At 37.5% G+C, this 27768-nt stretch overlaps 2 protein-coding genes across 6 annotated transcripts in view; one reads left to right on the top strand and one right to left on the bottom strand.

Annotated features, from left to right (window-relative positions):
* LOC115413666 (oxidation resistance protein 1) overlaps positions 1–14251 on the top strand; it is a 29700-nt gene extending 15449 nt beyond the window's left edge. For all 5 annotated transcript variants that reach the window (XM_030126679.1, XM_030126681.1, XM_030126682.1 and 2 more), the window contains 10 exons: positions 1199–1330; positions 1421–1605; positions 1758–2134; positions 2224–2383; positions 7828–8023; positions 8193–8309; positions 11731–11883; positions 11976–12071; positions 13071–13144; positions 13259–14251. In XM_030126679.1, coding sequence (XP_029982539.1) covers positions 1199–1330; positions 1421–1605; positions 1758–2134; positions 2224–2383; positions 7828–8023; positions 8193–8309; positions 11731–11883; positions 11976–12071; positions 13071–13144; positions 13259–13394 — 1626 coding nt within the window. In that variant the 3' untranslated portion in view covers positions 13395–14251. The remainder of the gene's footprint in view (positions 1–1198; positions 1331–1420; positions 1606–1757; positions 2135–2223; positions 2384–7827; positions 8024–8192; positions 8310–11730; positions 11884–11975; positions 12072–13070; positions 13145–13258) is intronic.
* A 62-nt stretch (positions 14252–14313) lies between these two features.
* On the bottom strand, positions 14314–26924 carry selenon (selenoprotein N). Its single transcript, XM_030126685.1, has 12 exons — positions 26461–26924; positions 25576–25693; positions 25330–25460; positions 24100–24312; positions 23893–24017; positions 22212–22349; positions 22034–22115; positions 19314–19502; positions 19120–19225; positions 17371–17483; positions 17172–17273; positions 14314–16472 (listed from the first exon to the last, which is right to left on the bottom strand). Exons 1-12 carry the CDS (start codon positions 26647–26649, stop codon positions 16305–16307), a joined length of 1674 nt encoding a protein of 557 aa, XP_029982545.1. The 5' UTR covers positions 26650–26924; the 3' UTR covers positions 14314–16304.
* Positions 26925–27768: the final 844 nt, after the last annotated feature.

The following is a 27768-nucleotide window of genomic DNA, read 5'->3' on the forward strand; positions in this document are numbered from 1 at the left end:
TACTCTTCTCCCACCCACACTATGGCCTGATCTGCCCAAGGGCAACAGGCTGCTCTGGCCCCGAACTGGCACCACGAGGCAGAAAACATGTAGATAGAGTAGAAATGGTAGACATATCCTGGGTGCTTTCTCATAGGATACGTCATCACAACCTATCCATGACTCGTGCTCTGTACTCCTGGTATTTACAGAGAATAGTCTAATATCATATTTCTCCAACATCCAACATACATGTAAATTATTATTGACAGTGAATTATTTGTAATGTAAAAATGCAATATAAGATGAGTTTGTTTTTTTTTTGTTTTTTTGTTTGTTTGTTTTTTAACATATTACTGCCGTCCCTAATGAGGTTATACTTTTACTGGCATTATCTGTTAGCAGTCTCACACCCACAGTTTTTGGACAAATAGAACTGACTTTTTATGCAACACTTTCTGATGACACTGACCACAAATATTTACATTTTAGTCATTCCAGGTCAGACGTCATGGGCATGAGAAAGTTACACAATTCCCTTTTGTTAATGTAAGGGTGAAAATGAATAAATAAATAAATAAATAAATAAAAATAATTATAATCTCTTGCTCAAAACTCATCTGATCTGATTCTAATTCACCACTGACATGTACAGTGTTCAGATCAGGAGTAACGGAGAATTTGGCCTCAAAAGGTCAACGGTCAAGGTGACAGAAGATGACTCTCTAAAGTAGAATTTAAAAAAATTTCACAGATTTCTTTCAATTTTAACTGAAGTATCTTTTGACGATTGTCTAAAATATAATTACAATGGTCAAAAAAGCAAGATAAGGACCAATAGATGCAAATAGTAAAATCAATAAAATGCATAAGGAACTTGTGTAACATTATTTTCATGAAGTCTATGAGATTACTGAGGATTTTATGTTCTCCAAGTGGCTTATAAGGGTGGTTTGTGTCCCAACATTTTGCTGTATTGGAAAAAAACACTAAATTATCCTGTCTACTCTAAATTTAAAAAGTTAAAAACCTAATACTTCACTTCAATCACTGTATTGTGGCTGTTATATTTAGTTTCTGCTTATTTTAAAACTAGTTTCATCTACACACTGATCAGAAATAATCTTAAATTAAACTAATCTTTGTTGGTGAACCCCAGTGAAAGTGTATTTACAATGAAATTAAACCCACTGACTGATTAAATGTTTGATGCTGGCAGGATGTGGAGGCAGTGCCAATGCCTGATGGACAGCTCTGCTTATTGGCTCTTCCTCCAGAGTGCTGTCAGGGGGAGGGACCAGAGGCCATGCCGTACCTTAAACTGTTCTGCCGCTACATCACTGACCGCAAGGTGGGTTTCGGGAACGCTTCGATCACCAGTTTTGTCTTCGTGCTGTTTGTAGGCTAATGTCTATGCCTTCTCCCCATCTCTCTGTTTCAGGGTGTGGTTTCTGGGATCCTCTTGGTGACGTCTAATAAGATTTTCTTTGATCCGTGTAAAACTCACCCTCTGGTTAAGGAAAACGGTTGCGAGGAGTACCTTCTGTCTTGCTCTGTTGACAATCTGGCATCTGTTGCCTTCTTTTCTGATATCACACATGTTCACTTCAGCAGCTCTCAGCAGAGGTCAGCAGTTCAATTCAATTTAATTCAATTCAATTCAGTCATAATACATAAGTATCTCAAGGCTTTAAAAGACTGCTTTACTTTTTATAGAAATCACATACAGCACACAAGGAAAGCTTTTTGAAGTATCTTTGTTTTTTGCAATTTTTTAGGAGAAAAGGAAAGACGATTTTCCAGAAGTTTAAAGCAACTAAAAGCCGAGCAGATGGCCAGTCAAACCACAAAGGGGAAATAGTGCCAGCTCTGGTATCTGTTCCAACTGAATCCTCAAACCTGGCTTTGAGCCTGACTCAGGATGCTTCTGGAGAAGAGGAAGCTGAGAGCAGAGACATGGCCGAGGCAGAGCAGGAGATGGATAGGGGCATGTTGGACGTCCTGTCTGAGCCGTCTGTAGGCGCCCTGGGGGTGGCGGTCCTGAGCAGCGCCGCCACCTTTTGTTGTGGAGGACAAGAGGCGACAAGTAAAGTGAAGACAGAGCTGCTGCACGTTAATGAAGCAGAGAAGTCGTCTGTGAAGAGTCAGACTGAAGGTTCACAATGTGTTTTATCTTCAATCTTCTAATTTTTTGTGTATTTTCTAATCAAGAAGACTCAACCCCTGTCCTCTTTTTTTCTTCAGTGTGTCGAAGGTCATCTGTAGGGAGTCCTGGGAGTTTGATGTTTGTGCGGCTGCGGGTTCAGCCATCAGCAGGAAAGAAAAAAGGTGTCGGAGGCCTTCAGCTGGGGTCGGCCAAAACACTACCCAGAAGAGAGGCTTGGCTTGCACTTTCACAAGAGAGGTAAATAATGAGGAAAAGATAATATTTACAAAGGTGTGTGAAAACCCTTGAATTATCAGCTTACCTCTGCATAAAATGATGAATGAGCTGTAGTTACCTCTGGCAAGGAGGTTATGTTTTCATCTGGGTGTGTTTGTTTGTTTGTTAGCAAGATAACTCAAAAAGTTATTGATGGATTTTGAGGAAATTTTCAGGAAATGTTGATACTTGCATAAGGAACGAATGATTCAGTTTTGGTGGTGATCGGGGGGGGGGGGGGGGGGGGGGGGGGGGGACTGATCTGCCTTGGTGGAGGTCTGCGCTCTCAGAGTGCTTTTCTAGTTGTAAAATGTAATTAGGTACTTGTTCTCTAATACTTGTAGACGGATAAACTTCAGGCATTTATGCTTGAGTATTTCCATTTTCTGCATCTTTATACTTCTAATTTATTGCATTCGTCTGAACCACAGTTGTTTATCAGATTGCAACTTTTATCTCTGTCCTGTTCAGTTAAACATATATTTCCAAATGTGTTGATTCTAAAGGTTGAGGTTTTTGTTTACTGGTTGAGTGTAAAATTCTCTTTCTTCAGCGAAATGAATTTCTTAAAAACATAGAAAGTGTAATATGTTCCCATAAGCTGAGGTTCCAGGTGGATTCTGTGTTTATACTCACCCTCATATGATCCTCAGCAGCAATACTTTGGATCACAAGCTACTTTTAGCTCCGAAATGGAGTTGGAAAAGGTTCCAAACAGACAATAGAAACTCCATAGACCAGGCAGTTTGGCATAATACACGGTTGTCTAAGTAAAAACAGGAAAAAATGAAACCGTTAAGTTCCAGAGTCCTTTAAAAGAGGTCATCAGAAAATAACTAATCAGAAAACAGCTAAAAAAAAAAACAAGACATCAGTTCAAATGTCAGACTTCACACTTCATTAGAGCTGTGCTGATAGATGTGACACCCTGTGCTGTCCTTCTGGAGTAGGAAAAAATCCTCCCCAGGCTGTTCAGCTGGTTTGTGTGCCTTTTAAAAGAATCACACTTTTTTTGGGTGGCTAAGTAGTGTCAGGATAGAAGTTGTTTTGGTTGAACATTTGCACATGAAAACGTGAGCTGTGGTATTAAAAGAAAAACTAGCATATAAAATGATACACTGTCAGACTTTGAACTACCATGATTAAATGAAGAGAAGGGGGGACATGTACAGGGTGGGGAAGCAAAATTTACAATATTTTGAGGCAGGGATTGAAAGACAGTGTATGACCAATTAGTTTATTGAAAGTCATGAGAATTTATTTGCCACAAGAAAATGTACATAATAGAAAATGTTTTTATTCTATGTGTCCTCCTTCTTTCTCAATAACTGCCTTCACACGCTTCCTGAAACTTGCGCAAGTGTTCCTCTAATATTCGGGTGACAACTTCTCCCATTCTTCTTTAATAGTATCTTCCAGACTTTCTGGTAATAGTTTTGCTCATAGTCATTCTCTTCTTTACATTATAAACAGTCTTTATGGACACTCCAACTATTTTTGAAATTTCCTTTGGTGTGACGAGTGCATTCAGCAAATCACACACTCTTTGATGTTTGCTTTCCTGATTACTCATATGGGCAAAAGTTTCTGAAAAGGTATGGATAATAGTGTTAGGTATGATTATGACATCAATATATGTTTGGCTTCAAAACAATTGACGTAGTGCCTGTTGAGAAAAAACAACTAAATGTTCATTGTAAATTTTGCTTCCCCACCCTGTATATATTAAATGATCAAACCATTAAAGACACAATGGTGAGGTGAAGTGATAACAGCTTTCATTTAATATAAAGAAACCCAAATCCCCCCTATACTAGCAGAGCTCATGGACTGATCCATGGCTTTGGCCTCAGCATAAACTCAGTCTCCACCCTTTGCACCATCATTTGCCACATGAGGAAGAACATTCAGGTAAATCAAAGATCAATCAATCAATCAAACTGAATTCAAACTATTAGCAAAACAATGTAAGCTGAATGTGTAGAAGTAGTGTCTGTCAAAAGTGTTGATTGAAAAAAAAAATACTTTCACTATTAAAAAAAATCAACTAAATGTGCTGATATGGGTGAGTGACAACACAAGCACAACAATGTGCAAACATTACATATTGTACTGATAAAAATGATGAATTCAGTGGAAGTTGGCGTTGAAAATGGGCCTGATTTTCTGAGCTCATGAGAAGTAGAGTTATGTGAACACTGTGAATGAACATGATCCACTGCTGTAGGTTAAGCTACCCATTAGTATATAAAGTTCCTGTGAAGTTTATGTTGGGGTCTGTTGTTCATTAAATGTAGCTAATATTATCTACTGACACTGTAGAGGAGCAGATGGTAGAAAAACAGGCATTGAAGAACTTATGGAAAGTTGCCAGAAACCTTTATTTAAAAAGTCAGTGTATAGGCCTGTTTTTGTTATAACTTAAATTGCAGAAAAGGTGAGATGAGGACATGGAATTATGATTAAATGGAATAACAAGAAATGCCTATAAGAGGAACTACAACTGAACACAAAAAAAGAACTTAATAACAAAACATAAACCCAATGAGATTCAGTCTCAGATGGTTAGACTAAGTACATAACTTCATATTGGACAGAGCTAAAAGGTGCTTAGACAGGGTTCCCACAGGGTCTTAAAAAGTCTTAAAAGTCTTGAATTTCCAAATATACATTTAATACCTTAAAGTCTTTAAAAGGGATTAAATTTGATATGGTAGGTCTTAAGTTCTGTTGCCATAAATGTATTCGCTGTGTTGTTTAAATGTGTCTGGAAATGTCCAAGCTGCAAAGACTGTAGACCTAGTCCAATCGAACAATTTATACTGAAATTAGGAACCAATTTTCTCTAATTTTGCAGCCCCCGCTGAGAAGTGACTGGGAGTGGTGGGAATCAAGGCATTGGAGTAAATAAATACATTTTCCTAAATTCTAGGAGTCATGAATTTTACCAGTATGACTCTGAAATGGGCATTAAATTCAGTTCGAAGTAGTCTTAAAAAGTCTTAAATTTTAGTTGTAGAATCCTGTAGGAACCCTGTTATATTCTGTTGTGTTTGTCATTATAATAGATGAACTGATCAAATTAATCAAGTGTTGATCAAGTGTTAAGAAATCTGATGTTTAAATTTATGTGTCACCTGAATCATTCAGAAAATACTGTAATTTTATTGCCGACTAATCTTGCATATAGTGCTGTACGTTACACATCTCTGTTCTGGCAACATTGGTATGACTGCCTCTTGAAAGTATAGAGGTTTTTTTTTTTTTTTGTTTGTATTTCTCTGTTTGCTTTTTAACCCTTTCATGCATGAATTATGAGAACCTTAATGGGTCAAAACACAGTCACATTCAGTCAGAGAGCGAATTTTAATTGATTGCCATTCCAACATTTATTTCAATATAAAGTAGCTCCTTGTTTTGGATAATCCCTTATGGTCCAACTAAAGCAAAAATGAATTTAAACATAAACATGTGGGTCAAATTGTCTCTAAAATGTCCCTTCAGAGAGATTTTGAATACCATTTTTTTGACCCTAATCAAGTTATTTTTCCAGTGTTTTTATTCCTCTTTAGGCCTGAAAAAAACTATGCGACTGAAAAAATTTTTATGAACCTATATTTCATGGAGTTGCAAAAAATATTCACTCAGCTGGACATCATGCATTTAATTCTTGAAGCAAAGAAACATGTATTTACTAAGACACTGTGTGAAAAGTATGAAATAAATTTTTTTAATGCTGCTAATCTGATGTTTTGTCACATTTTAACATACTCTAATATTAGTTATTATTCACTGTATAGAGATAATATGCAAAAAAAACCCAAAAACTTTTTGTTTAAGAAAAATGGTTAATTACAGTCTGTTAACAATAACAAGCAATTGATTTGCTCTAAAACATGTTAGTGCAGATCAGATTAATCAAGAACAGCAAAGTTACAGTAATCGTATGAATTACAATGTATGGGATGATGCATAGGTGTCTACTGTGTTGGCTGATATGGAACTAAAGCAATAAAATCCTTGAATATATAAGAGAACAGCTGGAGAATAGCTGTCCACTGGAGTGACCACTATCCATGAAAGGGTTAATGTGGACTGTGAGTCTGTAATAAAGCTTATCTATCTATAATTAAAGACAAGAAGCATTTAATGTAGGTAACTGAGAATGGCGTTAGCTTAGAAACAGAGTTGGCTAATGGACAGCTAGCTCTTAACATGTTACAAATTGAACCTTTAATTTTCTACAGCAGTAAAATGCAGCATACCCAGTAATACACCACAAGCATCTTTTATAATACTAAAACACAGACAGGGACTATTTAAGTGCACTATAAACTATGCTTATTTTCCATACTACAGTAGTGCAGTACATAGGGTATTAAATGCACATCTGTTAGTGATAAAGGACTATTTTTGAAGCCTACTTGACAGATCTTAACACTTCCTCTAATTAGACTGACATCATATTCTCAGTTTTCTTGATGCTCACTTGGTTGATCTAGTTTGGTATTAACAACTGTCTGTATTCAGTGACTATTATCAAAACACCAACACCAACCTGACAAGAGGAAAAGTGCAAAGGTATCTCTCTGGGAAATGAGTAAGTTATGTATTATTGCAGTCGTTCCCAACCTTTTTAGCTCGTGACCCCATTTTAACGTCACAAATTTCTGGCGACCCCAGACATTCAAAACAGAGACTTTTTTTTTTTTTGCTAAAATTAATTTGTTTTTGATCATGTAATAGTTTGCTATACTATGTTGCAAATAAATGTTAATTTTAGATGACATTTAGTCTATATAATGTTTATTATTATGGACGGAGGCAGAAAAGCCAGGTGTAGATTACTGCACAAAGTGAGAATTTTATTTTCCTTGGTCAGGATATGTACAGTCAGTCCAGCTTGGATTTACAAGGCTGACAATTAATACTGAACAAACAAGAACTCAAACTATGAATTATGAAAGAGCTGCAGCATCTGAAACTGACCACAATGAACATTTGAAAGATAAACAGTACCACAGTGCTTCAGTTTCAGCTTCACAGTTTGTCATGTCTTTTATGTATTGGCATTGTCTCTGTCAACTCATCATATATTTTTTATTAGTAAGGTTTTATTTATTTTTTATCAATTACTAGAAATTTCAGGCGACCTCATTTGAATTCCAGGTGACCCCATGTGGGGTCCCGACCCCAAGGTTGAAAAACACTGTATTATTGTTACAGAAGCAATGAGGCATCGAAGCACAAATGTCATATTACAGGCAGCAATAAGTCATTATTATTGATGCTAAAGATGAGTTTCCATTTAAAGCTGTTCTATCTGCTGCAGTAGTGTGGTGTCTCGCCGTGTTGACGCAGCTGTTGGAGTTGTTTGCCTTTTCTTCAGTTGTGATTGACTGCTTCCACTTCTCTTCGCCCTGCAGCTCAGATGAGTTGTACGCCTACCTTACACACTGTCGACCAGACCTGTGCATTCTAGAGGGAACAGAGGAGGAGGGAAAGGCCGACCGTGACGAAGAGGAATTTGTTCTAATCGAGGATAGTCAGGAGGAGGAGGAGGAGGAGGAAGAGGAGGAGGATGTATTCCAGAGACACCGAAGCTCAGGGGAAGACTGGGAGGTGAGTGGCGAAGAATTAACACGCTCTTCAGACACTGATGCAAATAATGGGAATTAATAGGTTTGTTTGGTTTTGAACACATTACATGACTGAAATATATAATCAGCTGTAAGTTTTTGTGCTTTGGGACAGACTGACTTTTGTGTTTTTAATCTTTTTTTTTCTGCAGATGGTGTTGATGGAGGACAACGGGGATAAGCCGACCCTGGTCATAGACAGGGAACCTATAGGGCTCAGTAATATCGTAGAGCACAGCCATATTTTGGAAGCATCGCTCGTCAGAGAGGTGAGTGGTATAAACACACCGTTAGTCTGCAACTTTTTATAGATGGATCAATACGTTAATTAAATCTACATGTAAAAGGAAAAAGCTAAAAACAAGATGTTTCCATTAGAGTTAAAGATTTGTCAGGGATAGTAGGTTTGGCAGACACTAGTAATCCATGAACAGGTTGCTAGGAAACGGTTGCAGCCAATCAACTGTATAAACAGGAGCCTTCACCAGCTGGAACATAATGCTGAAAAAAGTTGCTTTTTTTTATGGGTCCGAGATATTGTATATTAAATTTAATTAATTTTCTGATTGCTTGTAAAGGTAAGTTTTTTCCTTTATATAGGCACAAAAAGAGATACGTCGTGCTGTAGTATTTGTAGAAATTGAATGACAGATGGAAGTAACAAGTTAATTGATAAAAATAAAGGTGATGAAACTGTATGTGTTGAAAAATTGAGCAGGAAGAATTGCTTTTTTGTAGAGGACACAAAGAGTAATAAACAGGTGTATTTATTTATTTAGTTTTTTCTTTTTCTTAAACCCGCCACCAGCACCTTTCTTCAGAGGGCAACTTTATTTTTAATTTCAGCTCTTGTTTAAGTTACAATCTCCAACTTCATATTCACATGTTCATCCATTCCTTGCTTGTATACATATACACAGAGGGAGGGCTCAGACAGACGAAAGTGGACAGGGACAGGATGAGACAAGACAGTGGGACAAAACAATGTAAGACAAAACAGACGTAAGACAAGACAGTGGGACAAAACGTAAGACAAAAACAGATTCTGATTACATATTTGTCATTATATAATGGTGTGTGAGGAGAGGGGCTCTACTGCAGAAACAGCTGTATTTTAAAACTTAAGAAATTAAGATGGCTACCTGCGACGCTAGTTGGTTGATGTATAAACTTCCTTTTACCTCATTTTTGTAACAGGGACCGTGCTAAGAAACATTAATCTCTAAAGAGCCATCGCTTTTAGTCAGTTTCAACCGTTACCTCATCTCCACCTACAGACCCTTTTCCTTATTAAAAAAAAATCCTCATATCTACTTGAGGCCCAGCTTCATTTACATAAAATACTGTATGTTCCAGTGGGTTTATTCTCATGTGCAGGTTAAATGAACTCACTCTCCTGTTAGTGAAAGGACCAGACTTTTAACTACGAACAGTTTTGTCAGAGAGAATCAACACTTTGTATCCAGACTGTATCACTCATTGAATAAACTATAAAGCTCATTGTTTCCACATAGTATTATATCATCAACTGTGGATCAACAAATGACAAACTTGGCAGAGATAATAACATCGCATAATAACTTTATACCTTCATAAGCCTCATAATCAAAGTCACCCGTGTAGCTGAAACGCTGCCATTTCAGCATCAAACTCCTTCTTTTCATTTAGAGCTGTGGTGAAAATAACAAGAATGATTCTAGCTTTTATCACAGTCACTTTCTTTGACTCTAAACGTTGTTTCTTAGTGGTTCTCATTCCATCTTGTCACTTTTAGATGCTTTGGTGTTAGTTTTCCTCACCATTGGAGACTGACAGAGTGGCTCACTACTCCCTCTAGTGGACACATAAATCCTGCCATCAGTTCATATTGTACAATCCAGTACAGTGACATAACTTCATAGCTATTTTTTCTCAATACGCTAAATATAATTTTAGGTCATTGTCTAATATTCAAAGGTAGAAATTCTACATATAGGCCATTTTAAGCCATTTGAAAACAAAGGGAATACCCTGGCATTTAAAAAAAGGAGTGAATTGACTGGTGACAGTGGCGAGGAAAAACTTCCCTTTAACAGGCAGAAACCTCGAGCAGACCCAGACTCGTGGAGGATGGCTGTCTGCCTTGACCAGTTGGGGTTAAAGAGAGAAAGTAAAGGAGGAGAAAAGAGAGAGCAATAGAGATAGAGAGAGACTGGGGGAGAGGGGGGAGGAAGGGGGAGATGCATGGATGCAGCTAATGCACAGATAACTGAACTAGAACATCTATGGAACAGTATAATAAACACTATCGTAACTATATGGATAAGTGAGTGATGACGATAAAGGTGGAGAGAGGCAGGACCACAGCAGCAGGTCCAGAGATGATCCTAGGAAAACCTGTGATGATCCTGGGAAAACCTGTGAGGCAATAAAGCACAGAGACTCCAGGGAAGAAGTCAAGTCAGTAACATGTATTCACTGGGGCGTAAACAGAAGAGAATTAATGAAATGCTTGTTTATAAAAGTGAGTTTTTAAGAGTCGCTTGAAGGTGTCTATAGAATCTGATGATCTGATGTAATGGGGAAGACTATTCCAGAGGGTTGGGGCCAGAATTGCAAAAGCACGGTCACCTTTTGTTGAGAAGTTGGAGCGGGGGATGGATAGGAGGTGAAGGTTTGATGAACGGAGTGGTCGTGAGGGTGAGTAGGAAACTAGGTGGTCAGAAATGTAACTGGGGGCGAGGTTGTGCAGGGCTTTAAAAGTAATTAGGAGTATTTTGAAGTCAGTGATTCAGTTAAAACATGATGTAAATACAGCTACATTTTAGCATTTTCCATCCTGTGTTCACCTCTCAACACACTGTATCATGTCAGAAATGAAACAAAGCTCAAATGATAAATGCTTATGGATTCAAAGTCGAATTATCCATTGACTTACCATACCATACCATACTAACTTTATTGATAAAGCGCTTTAAGAACTTTACAGCTGGCCAAAGTGTTGTACACAAATCATAAAAAACGAAATAAATAAGTAAAAACAGTGATAACACAGGGTGCAAAGCGGGCTAAGAACAACAAAATACAACCATCATAAAAACAAAGACAAATTAAAATCTGGTAAAAACAGCATAAGAAAAAAAACACAAAACATCTCACTCATTGATTAAAAGCCAATGAGAAAAAGTGTGTTTTTAGATGTGATTTAAAGACAGGCAGACTGAGTCTGTCTAACATCTGAGGGCGACTGCTTCTACAGCTTTGGGGCAACAACAGAAAAAGCACAGTCCCTGTGAAGTTTCTTTTTTGTTTTTGGAACCACAATCTGCAGCTGATCTGCTGACCTGAGAGCACGAGGGGGGGGGGGGGGGGGCGTAGGACTTCAACAACTAGATTTTTTTTTTCTTCTGCTCATAGGAAAATGTCATTCCTCAGGTAGTGAACACAGGCTTTTCTACAGATAAAAGCACTCTGCACTTGTATTTCTGCAGTTTTTAGAATGAACACAACCTAATTAAGCACATCTGGATAACTGAAGTTTAGACACATTTTGTTTTTTGAGTAAAATAACCACCTTATATTCATGTATTCACAGCTGGTCCCTGTGAGCCGAGCACAATATCGTAACATCTGCCACTGGTTACATCTGCAGCCTTTCCTTCCTTTAGGTTTTCGTTTTTATTGCTTTTGCTTCCTTTTCATCTTTCTCAGCTGTATAAGGAACTGCCACCAAAGATCATGTGTTATAAGTGGCATCTAACGTACAGCACGTCGCGTCACGGCGCCAGCCTCAAGTCCCTGTACAGGAAAGTCGGAGCCACCGACTCTCCCGCGCTTGTCGTCATTAAGGATGCACTCAGTGAGGTAAACACACACCTAATGCTAGGGTGTGTTGTGTCTGTCTACGGTCTGTTTGTTGGTCATTGTTAACGTCTTGTATGACTTTTTTCCTTCAGATATTCGGGGCTTACCTTTCTCATCCGCTGAGGCCCAGTGAGAAGTTCTACGGCACAGGAGAAACTTTTCTTTTCATGTTACATCCTCGCTTCAAGGTAACAGTTTTGTTTGTGTTGTGTGAAGGAAAAATATCTGACATTTTCACACCTTTTGTATGACATCCAAATGCAGCATCAGAATTTTAAAAAATGCATTTTTTCAGTGTCATTCATTCTTCTCATAGTGAAATAAGTCTAAAATTGGATAATAAGGGATTTGTCTTTGTATGAATCTCACAGTGAAAACTTAATTTAACCCAGTCCTGCTTTATTTCCTTTTTGACTTGAGAGTAAAAAATACATGACTGAGCTGGAATGTGATTGATAACTAGATGCCATTATAATAATCTACTTCTCAATTTTTAATGTTGGATTCTCAATTTTGCTTAAGAAAATCCACATTTTGTCTTTAAAATGAATTTGGTGGTCAAAGGTCTCAAAATTTCACTCAGCCAAGTAATCTGCTAAAAAAAATACCTTTCCTGGCCATTATTTAACACCATGCTCCTCTTTAACATCTTCACTGTGACTATTTTATGCATGTCAGTTTTAACAAGCGTCACCAAAGTGTCATGACTCATATATAATCTTTTCTATATGCAATCATTTATATCACAGTGGAAAAGTTTAGCTTATACTCTGCAGAGATCAGGCGTACACTTGACTATATAGAGAACACATTCAGTTGGATATCATGATGCAAAAGTAGTGCAACATGATATGAAAGAATGATATAAACAATTGCATATATGAAAGATTGCATATAAGATTATCATAACAAAAGTCTTCATCGTCATAGATGTAAACTGCAATGAAACTGTTTATTTTGATTATAAATGAGAAATGGCTCTAACATAATACAGCTTCTTCTATTTATTGTATTTACGCTGCATTTTTTGCATTATTTCTTTTATTGGACTTGTTTTTATTTTTCTACTGCAACTGCTGAGGAAAATGCTCCTACACTGATTTTCATTGTAGCGTAACAATGAAAAAGTTCTATTCTATTCTATTCTATTCTAATCTCACATACTTTTCTAATGACAATTCCTGCAGTGTTTCAGATGGACTGGAGAAAACTCCTTTTTCATAAAAGGCGACCTGGACTTCTTTGCCATTGGTGGAGGCTGGTAATGTTTTCCACTTCATTTCCTGTATCTGGAATCTACACTCCTCATGTGTCATATGAAAATGTTAAATGATGAAACCACTCTGTTTCCTTTTGTATTTTTTCCTTTCCACAGTGGTCATTTTGGTCTGTGGGTGGATGAGAACTTGTACCTGGGTCGCAGCAGCCCCTGCTACACCTTCAACAACTGTTGCCTCTCAGAAACCGACGACTTCCGGATCATGGAGCTGGAGGTGTGGACGTTCGGGTGACCGCCGAGTCCGTCCTCATTGACGATCAGCTTTATCAAGACAGCATTTATCACCGAGTACGAACATGTGGCTGCTCATTCATTTCATGGTGTAACCCATGTCAAATATCAACCACTAACTGCTGGATTCCTTTGTGATTAAATGCTGTGGACTTTAGCGACCTGAAACAAACCGGTCACTGTCCAAGATTGCTCTGTATTGAAGGACTGTTTCATAGTTGACTCATTCCTGTGGGTTTGGCAACCAATCTGAGGTCTGCTGTTCTCTGCTGTGATGAAACTGGATTCTTTGAGTCTGTATTTTTGAATGGAATGGGTTACAAATCTCAGAGACTGCACTTTGCTCTTCATGTGGATCAGTAACTCCATGATATCTAATCATTTTTCATGTCAACATGGTGGCACCTGTCTTCTGCATGTCTTCACATTCGCATAGCCGTCAAGAATCTCCAATTAGTCTAACAAATATCTCTAGATTTAAAACCAAACTGCACCTGCAATACAACAGCCTCACATGCACTGGATTCTTTTTCTCAGCCATAAATCGTCTGTAGGGGCTCAACAGCATAAATAATCTATAAATAAATGCTGTAAGATCACTCGGAGCTCAAAAGCTTCTCAACTCATGAACATCTGTACAAAGAATGAATCATAAAGGCTTAGTCATGATTCAAGTGCTGACTTACACACCACTGTGGTTTCTGAACATGAACGGAAGAATCTCAAGAATTAGACTGAGTTCACCATTGAATTGTATCTGTAAAACACTCACAGGGCTCTGATAAACCAATCCTATTTGCTTACATTGTACAGTATTGTAGGTTAGTTAATAAAAAAAAAATCTGAAGTATGGAAAAATGGTCAAATGTCTTTTCTTTTTAAGTGTTGTGTGCTGTGTTTACAAAGCGAATATGACACAGTTTGTAAAAAATGATTTATTTCACCTTATGAAAAAGTGGCACTCATAGGTTACAGAGCTGTAGTGTTTTCTCCCTAAAGGCTCCAAGCAGACATGGACTGAAATGGACTGAAAGTGAGTCACATTTTAATTCAGTGTTTTTCTCATATATCAAACATCACAGGTAGGAATTTAAATGAGTTGATCTGTTTCACACAAAACCCAACAATGAATGGCTCTGAATGCATAATTTTATTCTTTAAAACCTTCTCTTGTGCTCCTCCCTGAAGAGCTGCTGAACTGAAATGTTCCCAACAAGAGAGAATATTTTAAAAATTGAAATGAATCATCTGGAGTCCTGCAGTGAGCAGACTGATATTCTGTTTTGGCCTTCGGGGCTGTACTTCTTGTCTTGCACCTAAATACCTCAGTTTGGATACTTTTAATTAAATAAAAAACAGGATTCCCTCACATTTTTACATATATTAATTGTGCCTTATCACAATGACAGTCTGCTCTATTAATTTTTCAGACTAAATTTCAAAATACTGTCAAGGTCTCATAATTTCTGAGATATTCACAACCATAAATATAATTAGTAATTAACCGAGGAGCAGCTCTTCTCATTCTCTTATTGCCAGTTATTTTCATATTCTCTTCAAATACTAACGGTCCATTTTCTATTAAGTGTAATAATAGATGTAACATTATGCATTGTTTTTAGGCAAATAATGAAAATAAAATGGCATCCAAGGACCTAAGCATCCAGAAATCAAAGGAAAACCCTGAGGTTGACTCCATTTTTAACATTTCTCTTCAGTGTCTAAATCTGAAAGTCTTCTAAATCAGCTCTAACATATGATTTGCTGCCAGTTTTTGCATAATTTGACCTACTTCAATCTAAAAATGGTGAAGAGTTTACAGGCCTAAAAATCAAATTCCATGTCTTTTCCAGGTTTTTCATGACTATGGGAAACATTTCTTTGCAGACATGATGTGCAGTTTTGCTGGTAGCATCTTTTTTGTTCTGAATATAAAGACAGTGGAGGAAACACGTGAACCTGAATGAAGCCTAAAAGGGGATAAACACAATACATTGTGTCATCATGTGCCTTTAAAGTCAAGAAGCAAATTATTTTGCGTTCCAGACAGTTGCATAAATATGAACCACGTGGCAACGACACCTGCTCTACTGCGCGTTAAAACTTCTTTGGTGTGGTCGTGTGTGAACTGCCACATGGATACAAAACACTCAACATTTGGTTTCAAACTCAAAATAGAAGAAAACATCAAATAAACTGAATTCATGTCGTGATCTAATGTGCAACAGTCCAGTTTTCTTCAGCTGCCGTCGTCCCCTGACTCTCAGATGGGTGTTCCCTCCGGCTGCCACAGCAATAACATCAGGCGCCGCCCAGCTCGGAGACAGCTTTAGGGCAAGACCTTCACAAAATGCTGGAACACAACAGGAGGCAACAACCCACCGGCCCAGTCTTTGGGGACTCTCAGCAGCAGGAAAACACTTATACTCAGTCCTTAAATATTACACAAGCAACACCAACATATGGAAGGAAAACTAAACATTCTAATATATTATGATGCGCTTCATTTGTCATTCATGAGAACAACTTGGCAGGCCTGTATTTTGTTTTATACCAACACCAATCAGCAGCAGAAAGCATATCTAAAGATATTTGCTGCTTTTGGTGTATAAAGCCTTTGTACTACTACTATACGTCAGTAACCTTATATTTGAGATGCAGTATTTCTACCCAGACCTTTTCCATGTCACAATACAAATCAGTGTGTATTTAAACTAATGTAAAAAACTATCTCTGACCAGATACTATGCCTGAATAAATAGTAACAAACAGGATAGAAGGCAAAAATGTTTCTCAGCTGCCGGTGTATAATTAGTGAAGGGTTTTCTTATCTCGGAGCATTACCCTGAGGAATGATTATCACTTCCTCCAGTCGAGTCTCTCGGGCCAGGACGCACCACGAACACATGTTTTAGTGTGTCAGATACTCCTTGGCTTTCTCCAACCCTTCTTTCAGGAAACTGATATAAGTGGAAGTGGAGGGGTCCTCGAACCCCCCAGAAAAGCTGAAAGTGGCTCCTTCCTCTTCTGGTTTCATGGCTGTCTGGTCCAGGAAGAAGTTGGCATTGATGTGGTGGACCTGAAGGCAGAGACACAAACAGTCGACCATGTTTTGTGTTAAAAAAAAAAAAAAAGAGGAAGCAAAGTTATGTTGCAGTTTTTGACATATTGTCGCGAAAAAAATTATTAGACCATCAAAAGTCATCAAAAACAATGGTTATGCAACCAAGTACCAACTCCTGTGTATCATGTGACTAAAACAGGCAGAATGGGCAAAATTTCAAATGTCTGTAGCAGGAAAACTGCTGGGTATATTCATACTAAATTGGGTTTATACATTGCCAGTGACCAAGAATAGATGTCATTACATTTTAGGAAAAGTAGGTCACAGCTTAAATTTTTTTAACCCCCCCCCCCCCATTTACTTATAATGGGTGAAATTTCACATGTCTGTAGCAACAAATGTATTGGTTGAATTCATACCAAATTGACTTCATAAATTGCCAGTGACCCAGAATGGATCTCATTACATTTTGGGAACAGTATGTCAACATTCAAATTTTTTATGAATTTTTCAAATCTTCCCATTTACTTATAATGGGTGAAATATGTGTGAGGGGCGGGGTTTGTTGTGCCTGGCACCACTTGTTTAATATATTACAGTAATATATATTTTAGCTTACACATATCAAGACATGGGAATAATAAAAATCTAATTCCATAGTTTTCCATGCTGTGTAAGAACCCTGGTAGATGAATAAAGGATAAAAGTACTTACAATAGTTCCATTTGGCAGTGCCACCATCATCTCCACAGGAAAGTTGTACTTTTCCAAGTGTAGGCGGGCCTTTACGCTCAACACAGGGTTCTGCTCATCAGCCTGATTAAGAATGGAGACAGTGTGTTAGGAACAGATGCAGAACACTTTCATCATTCATTTGTATTTATGGTGAATGTGGAATGAAGTCGACGCTCACCTGCATGTTCTCCAGCTCTTTGACCAGGGACCAGCTGCTGATGAAGCTCTGGTTGAGCAGGGCCAGGACGGGCGAACTTTCCAGGACCGTTTCCCGGAGAGTTCGCCCTGAACCTGCACAGACACGACAGAAGCAGAAAAACATGCATTTTAAAGACATTTTAGACTGAAAAAGCAGTGTTAGAAACAAACTTAACTATGAGTTTTAGACAAATCCACTTTTTCTTAGTCAGTATTGTAACTACCGTACTTTCCGGACTATAAGCCACACCGGACTATAAGCCGCACCCACCCCATCTCCAACATCTCCCCATCGATTCATTGATGCCAAGCTTACGTGCAGCAGCTCTATTTCCTTCTTCATCAGCCGGATCGATCGTAAGCCCAAAAAACATAAATTAGCTGTATCATTTTAGAGCCGCAGGTCCAGTGTGTGGAAAAAAGTAGCGGCTTATAGACCGGGAAGTACGGTAAATATGAAGATAAGTAGATTAAATGGGAAAATGCAAGAATCAAGTATAAAGTGAAATGATAATGGGAAAGTTTAAAGCTTTTCAACATCTTCAAAGTGAACAGAAGTCAAGAAGAAGAGAATGAATCACAATAACAAAAAAGATATTAAAAAGTGATAAAAAGTTAGATTAAACATCTGAGATTTAAGGCCTCACAAATCCAAATTCAAGACATTTTAATGACCCTAATAAGTATTATAATAAATAGAGAGAAACAAAAAAAATTAAGTATTCCAAAATGAGGCCTCATTATGCACAACTCTAATTACTGATAGATCAATAAAGCAGGTCACTTAAATGTCATTTTGAGATGATCTGCATCAGCCAGTGCTTATTTCATGAGGCCTGGGACTGAAACATGAATTCAGACACATCTGCAGTGCGGGCAGCATGGACTGCAGCAGGCAGCCGTCTCAGTGAAACTATGACAACACTCCCTACTGCACCGTCGACAGAGCGGAGGACAATACTTCTACTTCAGCAAACACATTAAATGTAGATATTTTTTTCTATAACACCTATTACATGAATGTGAGAGTGGGTGGTTGTCCATCTGTGTATGTCATTAAAGTGTATCACAACAACAATTAAGTTTATTGAATGTGATGCTAATTTCCCTATCACCTCTAAATATCTGCATACACTGCAAAAATCCAAATCTTAGCAAGTGCATTTTTCTCATTTCTAGTCAAAATATCTCATCACACTTAAAATAAGACAATCACCTAAAGAGGAACTTTTCAGTGAGATATAAGAACTTATTTTCAGACAATTTATCTTGAAAATCTTATTTCAAGAAATCTTACCAAGATAAATTTCACTTGTTCCAGTTTTAGATTTTTTTGCTCAATTCAAGATTTTTTTTGCTTAATTCAAGCAAAAAAATCTGCCAGTGGAATAACTGAAAATTATCTTGGTAAGATTTCTTGAAATAAGATTTTCAAGGTCTAAAAATAAGTTCTTATATCTCACTTAAAAGTTACTTTTTAGGTGATTGTCTTATTTTAAGTGTGATGAGATATTTTGACTAGAAATGAGAAAAATACACTTGGTAAGATTTTGATTTTTGCAGTGTACAATTTAAAGTGGACAAAGTCATGTCTGTTTCTCAAGCTTTTGTCAACTCTCCCTCTCCATCATAGCAGAAAATGAATTGTTAATTCTGAAAATGAACCCACATAGTTTGTATTTTAATCTGCAAACACGTGAACTATGAAAAAAACCATTAATGATCTCACCTCAGCAGGACTGGTCGTCTAAAGCCCCCCAGAGCAGAATGGAATGCACCAGTTTATTTTCTGCTTCAGCTCGCTCAAAAGCTTCAGAAAAAGGCAGGTAGGTCACCTATGGAGAGGCACAAAGGGAAACATTTTAGTTTGTGGACTAAATGCTTTATGTCAGATGATGGGGGACTTCACTTGAAGATGTTTACCTTCTTAAAGGGGTAGAGGGTGACCTCCAGGCGGCGAGCAGCTTCCTGCCGACTGATCTCTGACGTCCAGTGGATGTCCTCGAAGATGAACTGGATGGGCTCACCGTTGATGTCTTTACTGTCGATGACGTTTCCCTGTTCATCGATGATAACAGAAGGAGTGGACGGGCCTGTGGACAGCAGCTCCAACTACAAACACATTAAGGTTGAGAAGATCATTAACAAAAAACTAATGAAAAATTAAAACTAGATGTGGAAAAATATTTTCAATAAATCCAATACAACTAAAAACAAGGCTTTATAACAGACAAAGCTAATTGAAACTGAAAGCTGTGTTTATGCAACTTCAATACTTAAAGTCTCATGTTGCAGGTGGACGTGGAATCTGTCTTCTAATTTATTTTATTTTATTGAAAAAAAAAAAAATCAACAATTAAAATGTACGAGACATTAAGACATCTTCACATGTTCTAATTGTTCAGATACGGCGGTTTTATGTTAGCAGATGACACAGTATTTCATGGATCTGTGTTACCAATCCATCCATGCTATTATGGTGACAAACATCAGAAATAGGTCCAAAATATGAATACTATGAATGTTGTCCCTAATAATTACCCTGTGTTACAGAGGAAAACAAATATAGGGTCAAAACACGGCATTCAAAATCTCTCTGACGGGACATTTTAGAAACAATTTGACACATTAGTGTTGCTAACTGACCCACATTTTTACTTTTAAATTCATTTTTGCTTTAGTTGGACCATAAGGGATCATCCAAAACAAGGAGCTACTTTATGTTGAAATAAATGTTGGAATGGCAATCAATTAAATTTCATTCTCTGACGGGACATTACTGTGTTTTGACCCTATATTGAATGTGACAAATATTAAACCAAGCAAAAAAAAAAAAAAACGAAAAAAAAAAAAACCACAACAACCAAAAAGACTAAAGCTAAACTAAGACTGAGGGTAAACAATACACAATGAGACATTTTCATGCTTCTGTGAAAAAATTAAAGCAAATATCACAGTTATGGGAGCTGCCATGTTACTTTTGTGATGAACCACAGGGTCTGTACAGTAGAGGGTAGCAGAGGAGAGTCTTGACAATAACTTTAGAAATGCCACAAAAACAAGAATGTGAATTACATGCACTTACAAAAACTGTTTTGAAGTGAATTATCTAGGCTGTGTTGTGTTGTCAGTAAGTGGAGCTACAGCACCAACACAATACACACACCTCTGTTAAATACAGCAGGAAAAAGCAAATAGTTCTGTTATGTTTTTCCATCTAAAATATCTTTTTTTCATGTATGAGAGTGAATTATGCATTCTCCTCATCAGTCTAAATGACCTGCTGCCATGACCACATGTATATGCATTTCTGCCTCTGTATTCAGATGCAATGTGGATATGGAAAGAATGTACACCAGTAAAAACTAAAGTTTCAGTGGAAAAAGCAGCCTCTAAAGTGGAAGTATTTACCCTGACCTCCCTTGGCATGTCTTTACTGAGACATGCACTAAGTTGTCATTTCACACCAGATTTCATTCAACACATGACAGATGTTTCTAACTGTTTGTGCTGCTTCTTGTCATGAGGTCAGGGGTCACAATAAATAGTGATTTTAATCTTTAGAAGTCATTTAGTTCGTTTTTTTTGTAATTTACCCACTTTTTTTTCACTTTACATATTTATTTATCATTTTTTGATGCAGATTTAAGTTACATTGATCATTTGAATTTTCAATTTCAGAGGCATTAAGCACATCCCATTCTTCCCATCCCCTCACCCTCCCACTCCTGGTCCTACATGACATACTTGATGATAGTAATAAAAATGACAAAGTACTCAAAGAATGAAAAAGGTAAAAAAAAAAAAAAAAAAAAAAAAAAAAAGAAAACAATAAAAGCAAAGAAAAGAAAAAAATAAATCAGCCTAATAGTAGACAAATCTGCTTATTTACAATTACATTATTTAGCATGCCATACAGGAAAAAGAGAGAAAAAAAAAGTGTGTATGGGAAAACTGCACTAAAAGCATTTTTTGTAGTTTAGAGTGTCTTACGTTTTTTTTTTTTTTTTAAGTATTTAACCATGGAGCCCCATACTACTTGAAATTTTGATGGCTGACCTCTCAAACTGTATCTCTTCTAAATTAAAAAAAAAGCATGAGGTCGATAAGCCATGAGGATGGTTTTGGGGTGGTTGCTGATTTCCATTCAAAAAGTATTTGACTTCTAGCTAATAATGTTGAGAATGCAATAACGTCCATTTCATTTTTTTTTTTCCCCCATCATTTACGGTCTCCCTGACCACATTTTATACATGACCAGCTGACAGGGAATATGGTCAGAGATTAAACTCTCTGAAGTGGTGATAACAAAACAAGACTGATGCAATAAGAAGAAAAGAAATAAACTAACCCTGTGGTTCTAAGCAAGGCAAGGCAGGTTTATTCATATGGCACATTTCAGGTACAAGACAATTCAAAATGCTTTACATAAAACATTGAAAGTATTACAGCAGGGAAGCAATAAAAAGTATAGGCATGAGAAAAACAAACAAACAAAACAAAAAATCAGATAAATAGATAAAACAGATAAATAGATAAAACATATAAGCAGATAAAAACTTTAAGCTTAAAAGAATAAAGACTCTATTCAAATGCAGCTGAGAACAGGTGCTTTACTGTGTACATCTTAAATTCAGCTGTACCTGTGGAAGATATCCTATGTCAACCTCCATGTTGCTGCTCTCACTCGCCCCATACAACCACTCCATGTCCACATTTAGAGACCTGAGACACAGCAGAACATGTCACAGTACAAAGTGGCATCATGAGAACAGTAGAAGTGAGTGGGAAGTGAAGTGTCAGCATATGACAGTGACTCACCTGTTACTGGGGACATAGAGGTGGAAGTGGCGAACATGAGATGCATCTTTAGAAAGGATGATGTTCCCGGTGAACTGACCCGGTGTGAACCAGAAGGGGAAGTCTGGCACATCATTGAGCTGGAATTCTGCATGAATCCTACAGAGGTAAACAGAACACGTAGTATTGTTTGTACTGGAACATATGGTCATTTTTTTCCACCAAATCCAAGCTGATCAGTCACAGATGGTGTATACTTTACATCTAGTGTTTTCAGCTGCTGGGTTGCATTCTGAATTGTATATGTTTATTAGTGAATTGATCTGACTTTGTGCCATGTTCACACTAAAATGGATATTTTTCTAGACACATATTTTCTTCAAATGTTAAAATAAAAACATTCTATCCACACAAACTTTTATAAAATATCTCTATTATTGTCTACATGACAACGTAAAAAGGGTGAAGTTGTTGCTTGTGGACTTCGATATCCAGATTAGTATTGTAGTATTTTGGTAGTTTTTTGGGGGTTTTTTTTGTTTCTTTTACATTTTAAGTCAACATTGTATTAAACTGTTATGTACTAAAAAATTAAATGAATAAAGTAGTGTGGATGGGACATTAATTTGACAAACGTGCATGTAAGAAGTGCAGTAGGTTGACTGTAGTGGAATCGTTTCATTAAATGGTTGGAATGTGGTTTGTTGGATGATGTTGAAGAGCAACCATGACCCAGAGTCTATTGAACATGAACATAAATCTGAAGTGCTCACAAAAGAACCATTAAAAAAAAAAAAAAAAAAAAATCTACAAAAGCTTATTTGTCAAAAGAGAAAAAGCTCATTTAACTAATGCATGGTCGCTTATTTCAGAAAAATTCTTATGAATTGGATAAAAATGTGTCGTGACTTAAGGATCAGAGGCCACTGTGGTTTCTGAGTAGTCTGTCTCGGTGGATGTACTCTAATGGAATAAGGGTGAATATGTCTGTCTCACAGTGGCAGATTGTTATTCTTCCAAAGTCCCTCTTCACTATAATAAAGAGCAACAGCCTCTGAGCTGCAGCTAATCGCTAAAAATGTCACGTTTTGACAGACACATGCCTTTTCAAGAGGAGATTTAGTCATTTTATTGTATGTATATGTATTCCACCAAAACAACTTATTTCTGGACAATATTTTGCAAATGCACTGCTGCAGCATCTTGTACTCAGTCATGCCCAAGAACTAGTTAAGCAACCCAGATTTACAACAGAATGATGGTACATGGAACCAGACCTGTCTATACCACTGGAAGAGCACTAAAACAATTGAGTAGATAAAATTTTTTAATTTAATTCTTAATTTAATTTTAATTCACATTTTTCTTCTGTAATTAAATTAATTCCTTTTCTTTAATTATTTATTTTTTAAATTGTTTATTTATTTCAAACATACAGAAGCAGAAGGGCAAAAGCTCGCTTGATCTTGATTTTCAGTATGAATACAGTCTGTGAAAGCTGGGCCTCACAATCCTTATGACTTTCTGGGTTTTAATTAGAAAGATATGCACAATTATGTCTCAAGCTCGACACAAGTTAGAAATCCCAACCTTTCTGGAAGTTACCAGCTTCATTTATTAAAAATTTCGCCATAATGAATGTTCCACAGTCCCATGGTTTGCTTTAATAATCTAATATACAAGAAAAATATCATGTCCTCACCTGAAGACAATGTCATAATAAAAGTCATTGCTGGCACGAATGCAGGCGACTGTGCCCTGAGGAGCGAAACGCGATTTGATGAAGGGCCGAGGGTGGAACATACTCAGCAGGGAGTGAATGAGAACCTGCACCAGGAGAAAAGCAATTAAGAAACTCAAACTGTCAAAAACTAGTCAAGAGTGAAACAGTGACTCATTTCTCATGTACCTCTTTGCCTTTTGGTGTGGGAGGGTGGTAGCGATTGTTGGGCAGGTAGCCAGTGAAGATGTTGAGTTCGCTCGGAATCACCCACCATGTGTCTCCCACTTCCCCTTTGTTCTTTGGGGGCAGGAAGGCCCTGAACTGGCTGGCAGAGAAGGAAGAAGAAGGCACTGCTGGAGACTTCCACACCCGCAGCCCACTCAGAGAGCTATGAGAAACCTGAACCAGAGGCGGAAAGAAAAGAAAAGCAACGATGAAATGCATTTGTTAAGATCCCTGTTGGTCCTGATGTCTTACATCCATGCATACATTGAAAAACAAACTTTAAACATTAGAATTGACCCAAATTAGTACTTTTAAAAGTGTAATAATCCACACAAGGACTATAAATGATGAATTTTTTCACCGTTGATTAATCTATCTCAACTGATCCATTAGGTGGTAAGTAAATAAACTGTCAGAAGGTGAAAAATATTCAGCAGTGTTTCCCAAAGCTCAAAAAGGTTGTGCCTAAATGTCTTGTTTGGTTCAAAGCCCAAAAATATTAAGTTTATCGTCACAGAAGAGGGGAAAAAAAACAATAGCATATTAAAAAGTTAAGATAGAATGAGAAAATTCTGAGTTTAAAAAAAATACTGTACAGTAATAACTATTCACATTGAGGTTCAAAACACATCCAGTCATCACAAATATCTTAAATCATATTAGACATTACATTCAGTACAAATGTCCAACATAAAACATATTGGAAAATAACATTAAGATATGTAAAAAGGATGTATCTTGATATTTACAGTATATGTATATGTGATTATCTGTGTCTAACTAATGACTTTCAACAAAGCTGACTGATAAATCACATGTTCATCATCGCTGCAATGTGGTTTGCAAAAACGGCTATTCTGGTTTGCAAAACCTTAGACAATGCAAGTTGAAGCCCAGTGGTCTTAATTTTTCTCTGTATTTAACCGATGGTTATTAGTGCAACTAACTTTTCTAAATTATGATACATATTCTGTGTGGTTTCATATTTTGAGTGCACTGCAGTGGCTAAGAGATTCAACACTAAGAGAATATATAAAGTAGATATAATGTTCCAAAAAAAATGCAATAATCTTAAAATCATCGCTGCAATAGAAACAAAACAAAAGCATGTTAAAGACTGAATATGACTGTGATTTTTCTGAGACTTCTTTATAAAGTAGTAGTGCTAAACTAATCAATCTGGATTCTTACCCCAAGGAAACCATCCTTGCTTTTTGTCATGGAGTCGAGCTGCAGAGGCTGCATTTTGGCCTCCAGGGTCAAAGTTTCTCCATTGGGGTCATGGATTACCTCATCCTCAAAATCCACTGGAGGTGTAATCCCTGCAGGAAAGTATCAGAAAGTCACAGTGAGTGTGGTCTGGATGTGACCAGGGAATGAGAAACTTTATTAGCAGAGACTAGAGAAGAACACAGTGCTGCATTGGATGTGACGTACCTGTGAGTTTCTCAACGATGGGTTTAAACTCCTCTGGACTGAGATAAAGGTCATGGTTAGTGTCTAAGGAAGAGAAAAGAAAAAGACCCTCGGCTCCCAGAGTCCGAACACTCTCTTCCTGGTGGAGAGACACGAACAGTATGTTAGGTTGAGTCTTATTGTCATATCACATGCTTCAGGGGTTTTCATTGTCATGTGGTCCATTAAAACTGGGACAAGGGGGCTGTCTTATCACATAAAAAACAAACTCGAGCATCATCAGAAATCAGAATGAGCGAAAAGACAGAACATATAGGCTAGTATGATAGAACAGTAAAGTGGTTCGTCCCACGCCTGGGCTTTCATTCAACCTCAGCAGCCCAGACTGGATAAACATCATCCCTGAGGCTACAGATTCCATGCATAATATGTATTTCAGTCAGACAGAGGTTTTCTCTCAGTCAGACAGATGCGTGCCTACTTGTACTCCTACAATGGAGGGAACAGGGGGAGGGAGGCACAAGGAGAACAACTTAGGAGACCCACTGTTGGCAAAGTGTGAATCTAAACAAGAGGTTGAGTTTTACTAGCTGGGACAAAAAAAAAAAAAAAAAAAAAAGAACCAGCCCCCTAGTAAAACACCAAGGGGTGAAAATAATGAGAAACATCCCCTTTGGCTCATGTAACAGCAAAATGTGTAAGGAACAATGTTTGACACCACATACTGACTATAGGAAGGTCACTGCAGATGAATTGATCAGACTGGTGCATTTAGCAGAAATATTATAGAAGAGTGGAGTTCTGCAGCATACAAATAGAACTAATATCACATCTTTTTTAATCAAATCACTTCAATAAAATAATCTTCCATATATGAAGTATTATCATTACAGATGTTGGACTTACATGACGTTTGAGGAACTGTGCATCTTGATAATACTTGATCCCAAAGGCGACCAGAGGGACGGCACTAACTACCAGCAGGGTCCACATCCGCCGTAACACCCAGGATCCAGAACCCGGACTCCGGTGCCCGTTTGGCGGTGAATTCTTGCCCTCATCATCCGGCTGTCTTTTATCCACGTCTGCGGCCATTCTCCACCACCACTACAGCTGTTTCAGAAAAGGCATGGTCGTCAGATAAAGTCCAAATCCTGGTTTCCAGCAGTCACCGCCTCAGATGGTGTAGCGGCGAACTTCGGCTCCGATAAATGTTCCGCTCGGTCCCGTCGTCCTGTCTCCGGGTCCCGGTGTTGTCTTCTTGTCCGGCCCGTGTGTGTCCGACTCGTCACAGCAGCTGGGAGTGTGGTGTTGGCTAGCTAGCAGAACAGATTTCTTATTTCCCACAACCAATCCACAAGCATATGGATGTGGTTAAGACGAAATAAGCGAACAAATAGTACACACAACGGACGATAAAATATTTCGAAATAAAAGCACTGTTTTTCTGCTGACCTGAAAACAGCTACGACGCATGCTCCGTGCTTTTATTGTGAAAAATCTTACCGGAAGTCTTACTTATAAATATCCCTGTCTTTGCAGTATTTCAATGCTAGACTGTAGACAGAGGATTTAAAGGGGTAGGGTTGTCCTAGTCCCAAGAATGTGTACTCTTCTAACTTCAATTATATGTTTCTCTGCCAACGGGGTCTTTCATTACATTTTTGTTACTCCTAATCTGGTTGGAAAAACAGTTTTGTTTCTGCTGGAGTGCTGTTGGTCATTGTAATAAGAACAGCATCTACTTTTTATCATACTAATTTGACGCTGAAACAGGAAATAGCGACATGATGAGGATTTATCAGCATTTCATGCAGTGGCCCAGAGGTGCAACAGCTTAAAAAATTATCCATTTAAGAAAAAAAAAAAAAAAAAAAAAAAAAACAGCCCAAAAAATTATCCACTATTAGAAAAAAAGAGAACAGCCCAAAAAATTATCAACTATAAGAAAAAAAAAAGAGAACAGCCCAAAAAATTATCCACTATAAGGAAAAAAAGAGAGAACAGCCTAAAAATGATCCACTATAAGAAAAAAAGGAGAACAGCCCAAAAAATTATCCACTATAAGAAAAAAAGAGAGAACAGCCCAAAAAATTATCCACTATAAAAAAAAAGAGAACAGCCCAAAAAATTATCCACTATAAGAAAAAAAAGAGAACAGCCCAAAAAATTATCCACTATAAAAAAAAGAGAGAACAGCCCAAAAAAAAATTT

This window comes from Sphaeramia orbicularis, chromosome 22 (assembly GCF_902148855.1).
Source record: "Sphaeramia orbicularis chromosome 22, fSphaOr1.1, whole genome shotgun sequence".
In the NCBI taxonomy this organism is placed as follows: domain Eukaryota; kingdom Metazoa; phylum Chordata; class Actinopteri; order Kurtiformes; family Apogonidae; genus Sphaeramia; species Sphaeramia orbicularis.